Raw genomic sequence first — 18,271 nt, 5'->3', positions numbered from 1 at the left:
TGGTACCTATTGCGGCAGGATGTGTATTTAGGTTTTACTGCAGTGGAACACATTGGGATGCTATTATTGATAAAACCTTCCTTCAAGAAGTGTCCAGCATGTCTCTATGAGTACGAGAGCATGGAGAATCCTTTTTTTTTTAGTGAAAACCAAATGTTTAGTCTTTTTTAAAATAAAAATTGGGATAACTTTTCATTTCGTATAACACTAATAGCTTAGATTTTTTAAAAAAAATTGCATTCGAAGCACATGTCATAAAACCAGTTAGCCAGTACAAAGGAAAACAAATACCTACAATATATATATATATATATATATATATATATATGCTTAGTTCCGCTTTTATCGCCTGGATAAAGTATTATATTTATGTTTCTAATATAAAATGTATGTCTGTAAAAGTCCGCATTGAATCGCATCTGAAGCGAACCAGAAAGATCGTGGTATCGGTGATAGTACCGTATAGGTGAGACATCATGCGTTCAACATCTGGCGCTTCCCTGATCACATCCTTGAGATAACATGTTACTTCATGTGAAAAGAAATAAATGAGTTGTAACACTACGGAGCTATATATGTATTTACATTTCTTGTAGCTCTGTTAATTAGCATTGACACCAACTTGACTAATCAAATGTCAACCTTTAATTGTCACGATTGAGAACAAGCAGGTGACACATAAGTTGTAAAGGAATTAACATTTTTGTCTAACTACACCACTCACCACCCCCTCGTACACACACATGCCAGAGAAAAAAAAAGAGATATGAATCATTGGAATAAAACATTGGATATTAGGTGGATATAAACTCTTTCATGTTTGTTTGTAGTAGACACTGGCGTTGGACTACATTAGACCCATTCGCCGTAATCTATATGCAAGGTATTGTTACAACATTCTGAATGTATTCGTTAAAACTGGTTGTTTATTTTTTTTTTATATCTGCAAACCAACGGGTAGGCTAGTTTTTATTATATTCTTACTAAAGTAATTTTATTATATAAATGATTTGATGTGTCTTAACAAAGTATGAGTAACTGTTTCTTTAAAATGAATCTCTAAAGTCACAAGTTCTCTCTATGAAATAAGTCAATGTCATTCTGCGACAAAAATAATATTTCTACAGGGCGGGGCGGGGCATAAAGATCTCCAACATTTTGAATGTATCTAATAAAAGAGCCCAACTATGTAGAAAAAAATTGCTTACAAGAAAAACATTAAAATGTTATGACATGATTAGAATTTAGTATTTGTTTCGGAAATAAGGGGAAAGTTTGACTTAGCGACAAGTGACGTGACAGATCTTTAAAAACAAGAACGCTCTAAGTGACGCTACAAACAAGACGCTTTGTGTAGAACAGTAGGAATAACAAGTAATAGATATACGGCTTTACTGAAAGACATTTGATGGATCCCTTCTTAAGTATTAAAGTGTTTATTATTGTTTAATACTAGCGTCGACTACTTATATTGATTGTTTAATACTAGCGTCGACTACTTATATTAATTGTTTTGGCATTTCGGCGGTGTTCCTGATTTGGTTGAAGGTTACTTCCTGTTTATTTCATTGATTGGATTCGACACCGCGGAAGAGCCATTAAAAAAAATACGTTTATAATAAGACAATACCTCCTTTATACAGCATATAGAGCACTTGTTTTTCTCTTACTAACAAATGAATGTTAAATTAGCAAGATTTAAAAAAAAACATCGCGCGGAAACACAAACTAAAAATTGGCCTCCGATGTGGTCCGCTATGGTAGGTAAAAATAGACTGGTATATAATATGTATAATATGAAACACTACTTATTAATTTATGTTCTGTTTATCGGTATACTAAATGTATAATTTTTAAATCTTTTTAAAGAGTGATGATGAGTGAGTGGGTCAAGGGCTTACCAAATCTTGTTGAAAATCTTAAAAAGAGGTTTTATAATTGTTTTCTCCACCAGTCGTCTGTAGTTTACCAGGAATGGGTTCAACTCAGATTTTCCCCTTTTTAGAGCTTTCGCTGCTGATGCTACTTCCGAGCGAAGAATAGGATATTGGTCGATGTTGGATACTGCTAAGACACTTAGTATCTCTGTATCTCCTGAGATTTCAAAGTTATACAACTCTGAACAGTATTCCGTCCATCTTCGTATCACGTCTTTTTCCTCAGTTCAGCATCTATTGTTTTTATCTTGTATTGTGTTGGTTCTTCCATGCTTTGAGGTAGTGAGGTCCTTCACTAGTTGGTACCGGTACGCTTTTTTTACTGTCATTCCTGTTAAGTCCCTGCTCAATTTCTTGACACGTATTCTCTATCCACTTCATCTTCACTTTTTTTCAATTCTTTTTAACCCGTATGTTGATACGTTTATATTTGTGGACAAATTTTGGTCGGACAACATTTGTTCCCTTTGAGCTCCCGCCGCTTGTAACATATTTGGAGTATATCCTCGGTTACCCAAGCTTTTTGTTTGGGGGGTGGGGGGAGCTTTACTAGTACTTCCAAGGCTGTATCTGTGACTGATGTGTTTGGCATAGTCATTGGAGTCCAAGATATTGAGGGCTGCAAAGCATTAAGTTTCGACGATTTGATTGTTATGAAGACATAGTTCAGTGATCTGATTGTTATGACGATGTGGTTCTGTGATCTAATTGTTATTAAGATATGAGTGAACTGATTGTTATAAAGATATAGGTTCAGTGATCTGATTTAAGGTATAATGATTTATAAAAACGCGACATGAACCTTTTCAAAATCGACACAAACAGCTGGGGCAAAGTGGCACTAGATAGATCCTTATAGAGAGCGCGCATACAGGAATGGACCTATCTTACTATCTTCAATGCGGACCTTTGGACTTCGGTGGGAGCTTGAGTTTCGGTGATAACATAATCTCTCCTTGCACTCTTGCTATTATTATGATGACGAAAGAGATGATGAGAAAGGTAAAAACAACCGGTTTAACAAAGAGGTTCCTGCATTTTGTCATATTCTTAACATAACAGTTCTACTAGACTTAATTTATATTTTGGCTCTAGTAAAATGAAATCACTTTATAAAAGAAATAATATGTTACTGTTGCAGATACGTACAAATGTTAACGCTGGTCACACTTGTCTGTATCTACTGTTCATCATTAGAAGTTACTGGTAGGTCTCTATGATATCTAGATGAACACATACACTTTGGAGTGATACTAAATTGTGACGTTGATTCTATTTAGGAAACTACATTAAGTATTAATAAAATGCAGAAATGTTAAATTACGAAAATTTTAATGATACCGTACTAGAGTATTTTCTTATTGAATACCTATGTGACGGGAAAAATCGTGTATATATATATATATATATATATATATATATATATATATATATATATATATATATATATATATATATATATACACACAAGCCATATATTACCCGCGGGTCTTAATTTGCGTATTACTGTCAATATGTTCACTGAGAGTGTTTTGGAAACAATTAAATGAAATAATGAAACAATAAGTAAAGCGAATGTGAAAATAGTATAAATGTAGCTATCAAAATAAATAGCTTATCGACCTAGACCTAAATCCATTTTAAAAAAAATATCTTCTTCTGAGCTCATTAACAAATACATTCAAACTTATCTTATCTTATATAATACACGTTACTTCAAACAAATATATTAATTCTACAACTGACAATATATGCGACTTGTCTCTAAGTTCCGTCTGAAAACTGCTAATACCAATCCCACAATTCTCAGACAAAATCACGCTCCAATCACGTGTTCAGATGACGTCAGAGCTCTTACGGCTTTAAATATTTTAGAAAAAAAAAAGTGTAACTAATTACTAAGTTCAATTTAGATGCAGCCAGACTGGTACGTGACAAGTGGATATTTATTTGTAAAGCACATTTTTGCGCCGTGATCTCTGTGGAGACACTTGCCACCCTATGCGACGAACGGCGCGTGAGTATTTAAGTACTAAGTACATTTTTGCGTTGAGTAAAAGTGAAGGTCACACTATTTGTTTCGACTTTGTAGAAAATTGTTCTCCATTCTTTTTTCTTTCTCATATTTTATCATTACCTTTTTTTTAAATGCTAAAAAATTATTTTACTTTTTTTTTTTAAGGAAATGGTCTAAAACTGGATGTTCAACCAGGTCACATTGAGCCAGGTAGCACAAGAAACTTGGCCATCAACTGTTCCATGTCTTCACTCCAACAGTCCGCTATGTTGTATCTCAACTCTCTGAGTGTGTTCAAAGTGACCAATGAGTCTCAAGCCGTAGAGATAGCCTCTATAAGTGTCTTTGGCGGATACATTGACGCGAACAACAGTGACGGTTTTGGCAGTGGCGTTATCGACAACAACGGTGGGTAATACGTTAGCTTCAACTGGTTGTTTCCAAACTGGCACATGACAGGGGAGTATCTGTGTGAGGCTATCGGGGTGGGTCAGTCTAGGAAACCCTCAACCCTCTCTGTTAGGGCCAATGTTGTTGGGGGTGAGGTTTCCTTCCTTGCTCTTAGCGATATTTTGAGAAGTTATCAAATCGAAAACCTTAAAAAAGATGAAAAATTAAATTCTGTTTTACAAACCTTATCCAAGAAAAGTGAAGATTGGAGAATCTTCAAAGAAAATATAACAAAACAGACATCAGAAAACTCGCAGAAACTTGCGTACATTCAGTCTGCTTCAACTAATCTAACAAACAGTTTTCATGAGGCGAAATCTCGGGCGCTAGAAACTTTATTTTTTCAATCTTCTCCCTACCAGGGGCGCCGTTACTTTTTGACCAAACAACTCATTCTCTTCACCTTAACATCCGCACAGGCATCCTGCCAGGAGTATGGCGGCTACTTGGCGGAGATAGACGATGAAGATGAGCTCGATTTTCTTAGAAGATTTCTAAGTAGCTACAAGTATTTAATTGGAGTCTGGATCTCGGGCTCGGATGAACAAGTTGAAGGTCACTGGGTCAGTTCTAGAAATAATAACGCCCTAAAATATTTAAAATGGGGTGCTTCTGAGCCGGACCAAGGACGATCTCAAAATTGTCTAAATCTTTGGGCGGATTATAATTGGTTCATGGGATCCTATTTTTGTAGCTACGTACGGCCAGAATTAGATACTGCCTATCTGTGTGAAATAGAAGACACATTATGACATATTACTTAGGACTGCAGTCAACAAATCTTTCCGTAGCATTATCTTTTGTGTATCCATTTAATTGTATTTAATATCAACAGTTTTCTATATGTGTATGTATATGTTATAAATGTATTAATTAAATTTTGGTATGGAAAGGACATAATGAGGGGCTTAAGGCTCAATCAAATCATATTTTATAATTCTAAAAAAGACTCCACTTAATGAGAAGGGTATCATGTGGGCAGCACAACGACCAACCAACTTTACTTACCCCAACTTAAGTCAGGTACCCATTAGGGTTGGATAGACTCAGGGGCGAACTAAAAATCCCAGAAATTCAAAATCCCAGTCTTCACCACTCAGCCACCGTGCCCCCTTCTATCATCTTTGTTTTACATTAAATGCATTCCTACTTTAAATAAAGCTTGTATACAGTTGATTGCGTCACTTAGTTGATAAGTCTTGAACATAACCGAGATTAAGAAATTAGAACAACTATTTCTAATGTTGAATAAGAAAGACCTGCAGGGGCCACCGACAAGTTTGTGTGCAACTTAAACCTAATGTGTGAGTACAATGAATCTTTAGAATAATAGGAACTGCTTTTTTTTAAACATAAATATTAATTAGTAAACTTTTCATGGGTTCAAGAAACAAATTCATGGAAAGTCGAACCTGTACACTGGACTTGTATTTCTGAAATTTGGACCAAAAAAAAAATGAATAGATAATTGAGCACAAAGTAAAAAACTCAGATTTGAAAGTTATCTTTTTTTTTATTGATCTTACAATTAAATGTAGCTTAGGTTTATTCTTTGGAAAACACTTCAGTTTGAAGTCGACGAAGCAGTTTCGTTTTGTTCAACAAACAATGCAACAAATAAATGAACTGTTTGCATTGTTCTCCATTTCTCAAAGCTCGATATTGAAACAAAAAAACTTTTTTTTTAAATGTTATTAGACAACTACAACTTCAAATAAAATATATATTTTAAAATATTTTTTTTAGAATTTCTAGCTCAAATGAATATCAAACTAGTGATTTTGGCAGAGTCAGCGGGCAATGTATAATCTAGTAATAATTTATTGGTATTTTCATTCTATAGACAACTAGATCTAGACTTCTGATTTAGAACTCTTAAGATCTAGTTGTTCCCAAGTATGTGAATTTTTGCACCATATATTAATATATATATATATAACCTATAAATAGATAGATAGATAGATAGATAGATAGATGGATAGATAGATAGATAGATAGATAGATAGATAGATAGATAGATAGATAGATAGATGATAGATAGATAGATAGATAGATAGATAGATAGATAGATAGATAGATAGATAGATAGATAAATAGAAAGATAGATAGATAGATAGATAGATAGATAGATAGATAGATAGATAGATGGATAGATAGATAGATAGATAGATAGATAGATAGATAGATAGATAGATAGATAGATAGATGGATAGATAGATAGATAGATAGATAGATAGATGGATGGATAGATGGATAGATAGATAGATAGATAGATAGATAGATGGATAGATAGATAGATAGATAGATAGATAGATAGATAGATAGATAGATAGATAGATAGATAGATGGATAGATAGATAGATAGATAGATGGATGGATAGATGGATAGATAGATAGATAGATAGATAGATAGATAGATAGATAGATAGATAGATAGATGGATGGATAGATGGATAGATAGATAGATAGATAGATAGATTGTTATGTACGTAACTCTTTTTCAAGCTGTAACGGAAGTAGCCCGAATATACGAAAATCTTTTCTGTCTTAGAAAAAAAATAGATCTTTAGTTTTCAAAGTTTAGAAATAATTCAATGCCATTTTCGAATTGAAAATAGAATGGGCTATTAATCACAGAACTATATATTCAAATGTATGAGATAAAACCATTTCATATTAGTTTTTATTGAGATAATGTTTCTAAAATCCTAGATCGAAATATTTCTAGTCTGTTGATTTTAATCATGTTCTTTACATTTAAATAGACTGATTTTCTAAATCTTTCTAGATCTGGATTATGTATCTAAAAATTGCAAAATAATAACTATGAGAAAAAGTGCTTTTTTTTTTTTACGATTTTCAATTACTAGATCTAAACATTAAATTATATTATGCATAGGTTACAAAACAACACCTTGTTTCAGCTTTTTTTGGAATTTTTCACGGCATTTTTGTATATGTGTTTGAGTTTTCCATATTTGAGATTTCCATTTTTAGTCTATGTATAATATATGTCTGTGGTAAAGATATGTTTTAATATTAAGTAGATCTTTATAAAGTGTAAGAGATCACATTGACAAGACAGTTTGCAAAATGAAAAGATTTATGTCGATTGCACTACACAGAATTTTGTTTTAGAGACATGTCAACAAAATACAAATTTGTCAGCAGATTTGCTCTCGTTTTATTAATATTTTAAAATGCTAAACTTCTTCTCAAATGTGAATGCATGCCATCTTAGTGCAAATAGTTAATTGTCCATTTTGACACAAGCAAGTGTTGCAGCCATCAGCCTTTGGTACACTGGTTCCACTTTCATACCACTGTTGGTACAAAGAAATAAATGCACTTAATTGGTGTAGATTTACATATTTCAAAGAGAAAGTCTCCAAAAAAATTACAGTTATAGATATATAAAAATCACGACAGATAAGATGAAAAGAGAGTAAGAGAGAGTAAGAGTGAGAAAGAGAGAGAGAGAGAAAGATCCAGGTGGTCTTAGCGGTGCGCAAGGTCCTGGCCAGTGTTATATGTGGGTATACGTGTACCAGACCACATTAAGCTAACGGGATCGTTCGCCTCTAACAGCCGTGCCTTTATTTGATTACAAACCATAGCACCATACGTAGGCACTGTACTATTGGCTCTATTTTAATTGTCATAATACAAACTACAGAAGAGCTAAATCTAAACTCATAAGTCTCCAATTAAAACCCCAATCTGTAAGAAGTAGAGCGCAGAGCTCAAACCAGTTTCAGAGTCGGCCGATATGATTTGTGGCTTGTTGAAGGACAAGTCGTCCTTACCAGTGACATAACATGTGACCAGCTTTATGATAAGTATTTAGCAGACACCAGGTACGCAATAAAAAAAAAAGTAAAGTTCCCCTTTCAGACCTTGTGGTCTATAGGGCAGATGATGTAAAGGTCATCTGTTTCTGTGGCCTACGGTTAACGGGGGTGTCATGTGGCCAGCACAACGACCAACCGCCTTTACTTTTCCCTAACTTACGTCAGGTACCCATCAGAGCTGGGTGGACTCAGAGACGCCCGAAGATCCTGAAATAAAAAATCCCAGTCTTCACCAGGATTCGAACCCCGGACCCCGGTTCAGTAGCCAAGCGCTTTACCGCTCAGCCACCACGCCTCAGGTACGCAATAGATGCCAAGTAGCCAAGTATTTGTCAGAAAACAGGTACTCTACAGATGTCCGGCCCTCACTAGATGTCAGATGACCTTGGAAGCAAGGGAAAGTCTGCAACTCTCAAATAAATCGACACGATTCCTTCTAGTCTACAACGCAAGGCATCGCACCGTGCAGCAAGTTTTTCCACAGTCAAACCTGCCATGTTTATATTATTTATTTATTAATACAAGAAACTTCCGAAATAGACATAGATGAATGAATAACTCATCAATTATTGAAGAACGGTATTAAAAAAAACAGGGCATTAGTTATTAATTACTGACATGACAACATTTTATTATAATTATTCAAATGGATTGGTATGAACGAATCAAAAAGCTGTTAGCATTCTATTAGTTCCAATAAAATGAGCCTTGTGAGTTGTCAACATGTGTTATAGCTGACTCTTTCGTATAAACGAATTGAAGAAGCACTAAGATGACTCAGTGACTTTAACCAATTGGATGTTTGCCTAAGCAGTGAAATTAAAGTAATAGATACTTCTAATCAGATAGAGCCTACGATGACCAACTACAGGACTTGATGAAAGCAATAAATAATAATAAAATCTCCTCTGTTTGCCATTTCCCGACATTTCACAATGCAAAGCCCAAAGCTCTGCAGATGAACAAAGTGGTCCACAGTCTATGTGTCACATAGAACACGTTTAGTTTGGGGAAGAAGTGCTTTCCTTTAAAGACAAGTTTAGGTTTCAAATAGACATGTTCCTATTAGAAGTCAAGTCTTAACGTTTAAAAACAACAAACAAAAACATGTCCTTACCTTTCCATTAACATAACATCTGCCCGAGTTATCAGGGCATGCCATCAGTGTACACATGATACCATAGACACCACATTTACAGATGTTACAGCTGTCATAGGGGATTATTTCTCCAATTTCATATGTCTGAAGCACATCATTTTCAAAAGTGTATAGCGCCCCTTGACAACGAATGTTACCAAACAATGAACTTTAAAATATGCCCTGTTCTCATTAACTACTCTCAAACACTGGAGTTTACAATATCCCCTCACATTGCCCTGTTCTCATTAACTACTCTCAAACACTGGAGTTTACAATATACCCTCACATTGCCCTGTTCTCATTAACTACTCCCAAACACTAGAGTTTACAATATCCCCTCACACTGCCCTGTTCTCATTAACTACTCTCAAACACTAGAGTTTACAATATCCCCTCACATTGCCCTGTTCTCATTAACTACTCTCAAACACTGGAGTTTACAATATACCCTCACATTGCCCTGTTCTCATTAACTACTCCCAAACACTAGAGTTTACAATATCCCCTCACACTGCCCTGTTCTCATTAACTACTCTCAAACACTAGAGTTTACAATATCCCCTCACATTGCCCTGTTCTCATTAACTACTCTCAAACACTGGAGTTTACAATATACCCTCACATTGCCCTGTTCTCATTAACTACTCTCAAACACTGGAGTTTACAATATCCCCTCACACTGCCCTGTTCTCATTAACTACTCTCAAACACTGGAGTTTACAATATCCCCTCACACTGCCCTGTTCTCATTAACTACTCTCAAACACTGGAGTTTACAATATCCCCTCACACTGCCCTGTTCTCATTAACTACTCTAAAACACTAAAGTTTACAATATCCCCTCACACTGCCCTGTTCTCATTAACTACTCTCAAACACTGTACTAGTCAGTATGTAGCTAGTCAGTTTGTACTAGTCAGTTTGTAGCTAGTCAGTTTGTAGCTAGTCAGTTTGTAGCTAGTCAGTTTGTAGCTAGTCAGTTTGTACTAGTCAGTTAGTAGCTAGTCAGTTTGTACTAGTCAGTTTGTACTAGTCAGTTTGTAGCTAGTCAGTTTGTAGCTATTCAGTTTGTACTAGTCAGTTTGTACTAGTCAGTTTGTAGCTAGTCAGTTTGTACTAGTCAGTTTGTAGCTAGTTAGTTTGTAGCTAGTCAGTTTGTAGCTAGTCAGTTTGTACTAGTCAGTTTGTACTAGTCAGTTTGTAGCTAGTCAGTTTGTAGCTATTCAGTTTGTACTAGTCAGTTTGTACTAGTCAGTTTGTAGCTAGTCAGTTTGTACTAGTCAGTTTGTAGCTAGTTAGTTTGTAGCTAGTCAGTTTGTAGCTAGTCAGTTTGTACTAGTCAGTTTGTAGCTAGTCAGTTTGTAGCTAGTCTGTTTGTACTAGTCAGTTTGTAGTTAGTCAGTTTGTACTAGTCAGTTTGTAGCTAGTCAGTTTGAACTAGTCAGTTTGTACTAGTCAGTTTGTACTAGTCAGTTTGTAGCTAGTCAGTTTGAACTAGTCAGTTTGTACTAGTCAGTTTGTACTAGTCAGTTTGTAGCTAGTCAGTTTGTAGCTAGTCAGTTTGTACTAGTCAGTTTGTAGCTAGTCAGTTTGTAGCTAGTCAGTTTGTAGCTAGTCAGTTTGTACTAGTCCGTTTGTACTAGTCAGTTTGTAGCTAGTCAGTTTGTAGTTAGTCAGTTTGTAGCTAGTCAGTTGATACTAATGTCCTTTAATTGCTAACCCCGTTATTAATAAAGTCTTACCCTTGACATAATATTTTTCATTTTATATTCATTTCAGCTTGACCATTTGAATGACTTTGAGTAGTTCTCACTTTTGAGAATAAACGGTTCGATTGTTAGAAAAAAAAAAATCTTCCTCAGTTTTTAAGTTGATTGAAATTGTTATTTTAAGTTATTTGAAATATAAAGTTAATGGAAATTATTATAAGTTGCAATCTACACTGGAAAACAATGTACCCAACTTACACGATTTAATTATGTAAGTTATAATTTTCAAGAATTAGAAAGTATTATATTGTATAGTGCTTTGAATGCACTGATAATTATGAGATAAGTTTGTTAATGTCTCAGCAGAATTGCTAATTGGTGCGTAACCTTGATCAAAAAGAAAATTGTTGTAGGAGTGTTTGACGTAATGGCCATTTCATTCCGTGACAATTTTCGGGAAGCAACCACCTAAATCCGGAAAGTTGTTTTCAGCGCTCATCCCACCAGTATCAAGCACTAAATATGAACTATAAGCTATAAGGCATGAGGTCCACCACCGATCCCCTAAGGCTGATCTTTGAAATAAGGTGGCAAGATAAAATAACCAATGAGAAGATGCTGCGAAGAGCAGGTTGCCAGGACATCCGCTCTCTTACCAGCAGCAGACGCTTTGGTTGGCTTGGTCACGTTCACAGAATGTCACAAGGTCGACTTTCGCAAGACATTCTGTGTGGCGATCTAACAGAAGCAAGAGATCCGCTGGTCATTCACTTTTAAGGTAGACTGATGTATATTGATGTAGACTGATGTAGACTGCTTTATTGATCCTAATGGAATTTGTTGTGATTACAAGGACTCTTTTCTTATATACAGACAACACAACAGAAACATACACATAAATAGAACAGACACAACATAAAGAGTTCATTCAGCGACTACGCACAGGCATCTTTGTCCTTGTCATGTTTCCTGATCAACGAGTGGCGGTGATATAGTCTGGCCGAGTAAGGTACCAACGAGAATTTGGTCCTCTCTGTTCTTGTCTTGATTGACAGAAGTTGCCCACTTCGCGACGACTTGACGTAGTTATGATGGAGCGGGTGGCTGTTGTTTTCCAAGATTTTTTTTCAATTTTTCTTAGACATTTCTGTTCAAAAAGTTCCTTCAAATATGATAATGTTGTGCGTGTGATTTTTTATGCCCTTTTTATAATGTTTTCAATGCGCGCAACAGTTAGATGAAGCGTTGCCTTGTTATTCCATATGTTAGCAGATTTTGTATAGTCGCGCGTAAAAATTATCTAGGATCTTCTTATTTAGTTTAAAGCTATAGAAATGGTCCCTTGAGTTGCTCAGTCCCGGAGGGACATTGATCGGTGGATAATATTTCTACATATAGCGTTACTCTAACCAAGTGTAGTATCGACCATGTCAGAATGTCATGACAACACTGAAGACGAATATTCGTTGCTTTATACCTGAGCTCTGTAAGAATATTTGCTAATGGGTTTTAATGGGTCTTACTTTAGCTGACTTGATCCAGGTAATTAGTCTAATCAAGAGACAGTTTCATTTTTTAAGAAACCAATATTTTACAAATATGTATTTAAAATTAAATACGTAAATAACTTGGTTATTGAGAGATATGAATCTATTTAGTCGAACCGTGAAACATTTTCACAGTTTTAATGTTCTGACTGACTTGATCTGTTTAATCAGACATCTAGATTGAGCAGGATTGAAAGCTCTGTTAGCTTTTTAATTGTATTGATATAAAGAACCTACCTGTCCATTGTGTTTACAAGATGAAACTGGTTCAGGCAAGCCTTGGGCAACAAAACAGTGAAGACTGGCTACTGCCACTAATACAATCACTGCTTTCATTTTCCTGGGAAAATCTATTTTGTCATGAAATTGTCATATTTTAGTTAGCTTTTAAATTTAAAATGATTTTTTAAAACGTTTTTGGTATGTGTTATGTTATGTATTCAGATGTAGTGTTTACAATATATAGCTATATATTACAGAAAATAAGGTTGCTTTTCTATACAAATTAATATTGTGTCGCTGTCTGTTAGCCAGATTAGGAAGTTACTTTTTTTTCGTATTTTACGACATTACATTTTACGTCTACAGATTATGTTTGAATGTAAACAAACGAATGGAACTAAAAAAAATAGGTGGCTATTGAAATGTTCAAGAAACAAAATGTGCTTACCAGACAGAAACACAAACTAACTAAACAGCAAGCCAAGCCAAGCTGGAGTTTAGCAGATTTTTTTAGCTCTGACTGGTTTTATAGATACAAGTTTGAAGCATGTGACCTTGAACACATTCACCCCACTTTTTGCTCCGATCATTAAAGTAATTTAAAACAACAATACTGCTGAGCGGCCAATTAGTCTGCTAAAGATGTAGACTTTGTTTAAATTGACAACGTATCCTAGCTTTGTACTTTCTCACATAAACACACACACAACAAAATTAAGGAAAGTTAAGTTGTTACTTTCGTGTCTACTTACCGAATGCTGTACCATGCTCAGTGAGCCATGTCCCAAACACTTTGTTGAAGGCAAGGGAAAATGTATCCGTGCTGCCTTTATGTATTGTTAGACACTTGGTTAGTCACTTAGTTAGTATTGTTAGACATTTAGTTAGTATTGTTAGACAGTTAGTTAATATTGTTAGACATTTAGTTAGTATTGTTAGACACTTAGTTAATATTGTTAGACATTTAGTTAATATTGTTAGACATTTAGTTAGTATTGTTAGACAATTTGTTAGTATTGTTAGTCACTTAATTAGTATTGCTAGACATTTAGTTAGTATTGCTAGACACTTAGTATTGTTAGACATTTAATTAGTATTTCTAGACACTTAGTATAGAGACGCACCATAGTTGATAGACTTTGGACGCGACATTTTGTAACGTCAAGACTTAGTGGATATTGTCCTTATTGATGGTATTACTAGTCCGTTAGTGTTGGAATTCAAGGGGATAACTTCGTATTACGGCCAGAGACTCGACTGTGGCCATTACAGTATTAAACTTCACTAGTATATAACGGTTTGGACTTAGTCTGTCTACGTGCTACATGTGTAGGCTCTGCTCTGTTGTAGGTGAAGTGCATCTAATACACCCGTACAAGAAAGCCAGACATGTTCAGAGTCATCTGTCGAATTCGGTCAGCCATCAACAAGTACAACTCACATGCGCTAAGCTAACACACAATTTAGTTTGATTGGGGATTTGAACTTGTGCTACCTCTATAGGTAGCCCAGTGGCTTATGTCCCTCAGCCACGCGACCTACATCAGGTTAGAGAGATGATATCAATACTAGCTATTGTGCCCGTCAAAAACAAATAAAAAAAAACAAAAGGATTTGCCAAAGTTTGAATCTGTTCCCAATAACAGAATGGCAATGTTTTCCTCACGATATGTCTCTATAGACTTCACTTCTTAGAGGTAACAAAAGAGAAAAGCAAATACTTTAAAGTCATAAATGAAAAAAAAAATTTGAGGTCTCTAGTACACACCGAGAAACACACCGTTCTATTAATTTGTTATTTAACAAGCTTATATTAACTAGTTGTTATTTTACCTAGCATATATTAACTAGTTGTTATTTTACCTAGCTTATATTAACTAGTTGTTATTTTACCAAGCTTTTATTAACTAGTTGTTATTTTACCTAGCATATATTAACTAGTTGTTATTTTACCAAGCTTATATTAACTTGTTATTTTACCAAGCTTATATTAACTAATTGTTATTTTACCAAGCTTATATTAACTAATTGTTATTTTACCAAGCATATATTAACTAATTGTTATTTTACCAAGCATATATTAACTAATTGTTATTTTACCAAGCATATATTAACTAGTTGTTATTTTACCAAGCATATATTAACTAATTGTTATTTTACCAAGCATATATTAACTAGTTGTTATTTTACCAAGCTTATATAAACTCACTCAATGATTTTTTTTCCAAGCTTATATGATCCCACTCAGTCTGTCTGGTAAAAAGTTTGTACACGTTATTTCTCCCACACCCTTTCAGGGATTAAGCTGAAATTTAGCACATTCTTTTACCTGACAACAAAAGAATCAATTTTAAAAAAAGCAATTATTTAAATATTGGTAATTAATTTTTTTGTTTGGTATCTTGAACAAGGGAAAGAAATCGTTGTAGACGAGAAGTTGAACCAGTCCCCTTAAGGACTCTTGAACCCATGGTGAACATATTTTTTAAATGCATTTAAAAAACAGTCATGTAAACATTCGACAAGATACTCACTTCTTCCTTCCCTAACTGAATCAGACAAGTGCTAGCGCATTGAGAAAGCTAAAAGCTAAACAAAGCAATTGGTAAAAATATTTTTAATCACACAGATTTATTTTGTATTAGTCCGATTGAAGTGTGACTACATGACTGATCCAAACTAATTGAAACATGTACACTTAATATAAGTATTGTTTTTTTTATCGGCCCCCGAAAGGGGAAAAGACGCTATTAGTTTTGTGCGAAATGTCTGTCCGTCTGTCCGTTCGTCCCGTTTAGATCTCGTAAACTAGAAAAGATATTAAAAATCCGACATCACAATATTTTAGACCATTCAAAGTTCTGATGCAACGGCTACTTTTTTTTTCCTGAAAGCGAAAAATCTAATTTTTAAAATCAGTTATGCAAGCAGGTTTTTTAAAGAGAAAAAGCTAATTAGTATGCATTATAAGAATCTAAGGCCCAAGGATTCCTATGATGATAAAGCGAAAACTGAATAGCGCAAATTCTGAGGTTCCTTTTTTTTTTTTTTTTTTTTTTTTTTTTTTTTTTTTAAATAAAAAAAAATAAGCCTATTCTAAACAATTACATTATGAAAAGACCAGGAGAGGCTCGGTAAAGCGCTTAGCTTCCGAACCGATGGTCCCGGGTTCGAATCCTGGTGAAGACTGGGATTTTCAACGTCGGAATCCTTGGGCGTCTCTGAGTCTGCCCAGCTCTAATGGGTACCTGACATTAGTTGGGGAAAAGTAAAGGCGGTTGGTCGTTGTGCTGGCTACATGACACACTTGTTAACCGTAAGCCACAAAAACAGATGAACTTTATATCATCTGCCCTATAGACCACAAGGTCTAAAAGGAGAACTAATTAGGCCAGGTTCACATCTTACTTTGCATTCACTTGCACCTATCCTTTGATCTGCAGCACCATTGGGGCACTACACAAGATCTGTCAACCTTCTTTCTCCATTCTTATCTCTCTTTTGTCTTTGATATAATTTCATTTGGATGTTCTTTCTGAAAATATTGAAGCCTGCCTGGGTGGACCACTTCGGGGACCGATTTTAAGTTTGTGTTTCCACACAAACTGTCTTTGTAACCTTGTTAAAGTATCTCTATATGTTTTTCATGTTTAGAGTTTACTTTTGTAGCAGTCTCCGAATGTTCAAGAGTCGCTGTTAGTATTGTTTTATCTGTTTGTAAAGTCTGGGTCTACGAAACTAGAAAAACTATTAAAAATTCAATTACACTATAGTTTTAGCTTGCGTTATAATATTGAGATAATTATTATTTATACTTGAGTGTACAACACGCAAATAGGTTGACATTTTGGTGTTTTAATTATGCAAATGAAATTATTAGGTATCGAATTGAATTTTTCTGTGTTAGGATTGCAAAAAAAATAGCATTGACGGGGTGACCACTGAAGATCAGTCCTAACATTGACGGGGTGACCACTGAAGATCAAATGACCACTGAAGATCAGTTCTAACTTTGACGGGGTGACAACTGAAGATCAGTTCTAACATTGAAGGGGTGACCACCAAGATCAATCCTAACATTGACGGGGTGACCACTGAAGATCAGTCCTAACATTGACGACTGAAGACCAGTCCTTCTTGCTCATTGTTTCACAAACACACACACATTGGTAAAGTATTTATTAGTACTATTGGTGCCCTTGAATCTACTATCTTCGACACCTTACTATCACACAGTGGCGTATCTAGGGTAGATGATAACTTGAGCGGCAGCTCCTCATGATTTGATAAAAAAAGAAAAAAGAAGTTTTGTTGTTGTTGCTTTCAAAATAATGTTTTATTTATTGTTCAAGTATTGCTTAGTCGACAACAAAAAATAAATACATTTTACAAATTTAAAATACTACGAATTATTGTTGAGTGTTTTCTTGCTGCCAAAACTATAATTAATCTTTTGAACTCATTTTTTTCACCAGCTCTTGTTCAATTGAGAAAATTGCCGAATGAGTGAGTCGTAAGTTTCTCGTTGATGATAGCACTTGATTCTTGGTGATTTTTAAATTTGAAAAAATTCGCTAGAGTGTAGGCTTGTGAAGTAACGTCGACAAACTGTTAAAGAGCTGTTGATTGTGGCAAGTTATCATTCCATAATTATCAATTATAGTTTTTACATTACTTGATTTATTTTTAATATCAGGTGACCGAGCCTCGCTCGGATGAATAATTTGTGAAGGAAGGATATATACCCGAAGTAATTTTGGGAATATTGTTGTAATTACGGAAATGAACGATCGGGTAAAGACTATCAATCCGAAGAGTTGCTTTTTCGTTCTGTCAGTTCTCAATGTAATTGTACATGGCGATTTGAATAGAAAGTCCCCCCAACAGTAGGCCTATAGAAAACCACAGCTTACGTCTTAACGTTTTACATTGCTTCTTTCGCGTAAAACTATTGGGCTATTGTTGTAAATAAGGAAAATGAACGATCAGATAAAGACTACTAATCTGAAGAGTTGTTCTGTTAGTTCTAAATGTAATTCCACATGGCGATTAAATATAAAGTCTCTTAAGTCCTCCTATAGTCTAGACCAACCACATCTCACATCCGTCTTATAGTTTTACAATCCATCTTTTGCGTAAAACTATTGTAGGCCTACTATTATTGGCTTGGAAGAAAGTCTTTGCAGTGTTACTTCTCAGATGGTAACGTTCAGACATTTAATTATGGAATTAGTATATATTCATTATGGCTTTAGTACGAAACATCAAGTGACGCAAATCTCTACGTTATAGGGTAAAACAGGCACTTTGTGACAATGTAAAATGGCAAATTTTTTCTTAATAGACTTAAATCATTGCATTAGTTTTCTAAAGAAACGTTTCCGTGGGGCACCTCTG

At 34.9% G+C, this 18,271-nt stretch overlaps 2 protein-coding genes across 4 annotated transcripts; one reads left to right on the top strand and one right to left on the bottom strand.

Moving 5' to 3' along the window:
* Window positions 1-772: 772 nt before the first annotated feature.
* On the top strand, window positions 773-9,379 carry LOC129922481 (uncharacterized). 2 transcript variants are annotated; one of them, XR_008774472.1, is made up of 4 exons: window positions 773-883; window positions 3,079-3,143; window positions 4,120-4,362; window positions 8,421-9,379. XR_008774472.1 is itself a non-coding variant. In XM_056008813.1 (3 exons), the coding sequence occupies exons 2-3, from the start codon at window positions 3,089-3,091 to the stop codon at window positions 4,368-4,370; spliced, it is 306 nt and encodes a 101-aa protein (XP_055864788.1). In that variant the 5' UTR covers window positions 774-883; window positions 3,079-3,088; the 3' UTR covers window positions 4,371-4,405. The 2 variants fall into 2 exon arrangements, 1 of the variants encoding a protein (XP_055864788.1); XM_056008813.1 differs by lacking the exon at window positions 8,421-9,379 and having other exon boundaries at window positions 774-883; window positions 4,120-4,405.
* Window positions 7,563-13,455, bottom strand: LOC106062982 (von Willebrand factor C and EGF domain-containing protein-like). 2 transcript variants are annotated; one of them, XR_008774471.1, is made up of 4 exons: window positions 13,323-13,455; window positions 12,890-12,992; window positions 9,373-9,498; window positions 7,563-7,727 (listed from the first exon to the last, which is right to left on the bottom strand). XR_008774471.1 is itself a non-coding variant. In XM_056008812.1 (4 exons), exons 2-4 carry the CDS (start codon window positions 12,986-12,988, stop codon window positions 7,620-7,622), a joined length of 333 nt encoding a protein of 110 aa, XP_055864787.1. In that variant the 5' UTR covers window positions 12,989-13,002; window positions 13,323-13,455; the 3' UTR covers window positions 7,563-7,619. The 2 variants fall into 2 exon arrangements, 1 of the variants encoding a protein (XP_055864787.1); XM_056008812.1 differs by having other exon boundaries at window positions 12,890-13,002.
* Window positions 13,456-18,271: the final 4,816 nt, after the last annotated feature.

The sequence above is a fragment of the Biomphalaria glabrata genome, chromosome 13 (genome assembly GCF_947242115.1).
Source record: "Biomphalaria glabrata chromosome 13, xgBioGlab47.1, whole genome shotgun sequence".
Taxonomy (NCBI): domain Eukaryota; kingdom Metazoa; phylum Mollusca; class Gastropoda; family Planorbidae; genus Biomphalaria; species Biomphalaria glabrata.
Note: the sequence above shows the minus strand (reverse complement) of the source record. Positions and strands in the feature narration are given on the sequence as shown.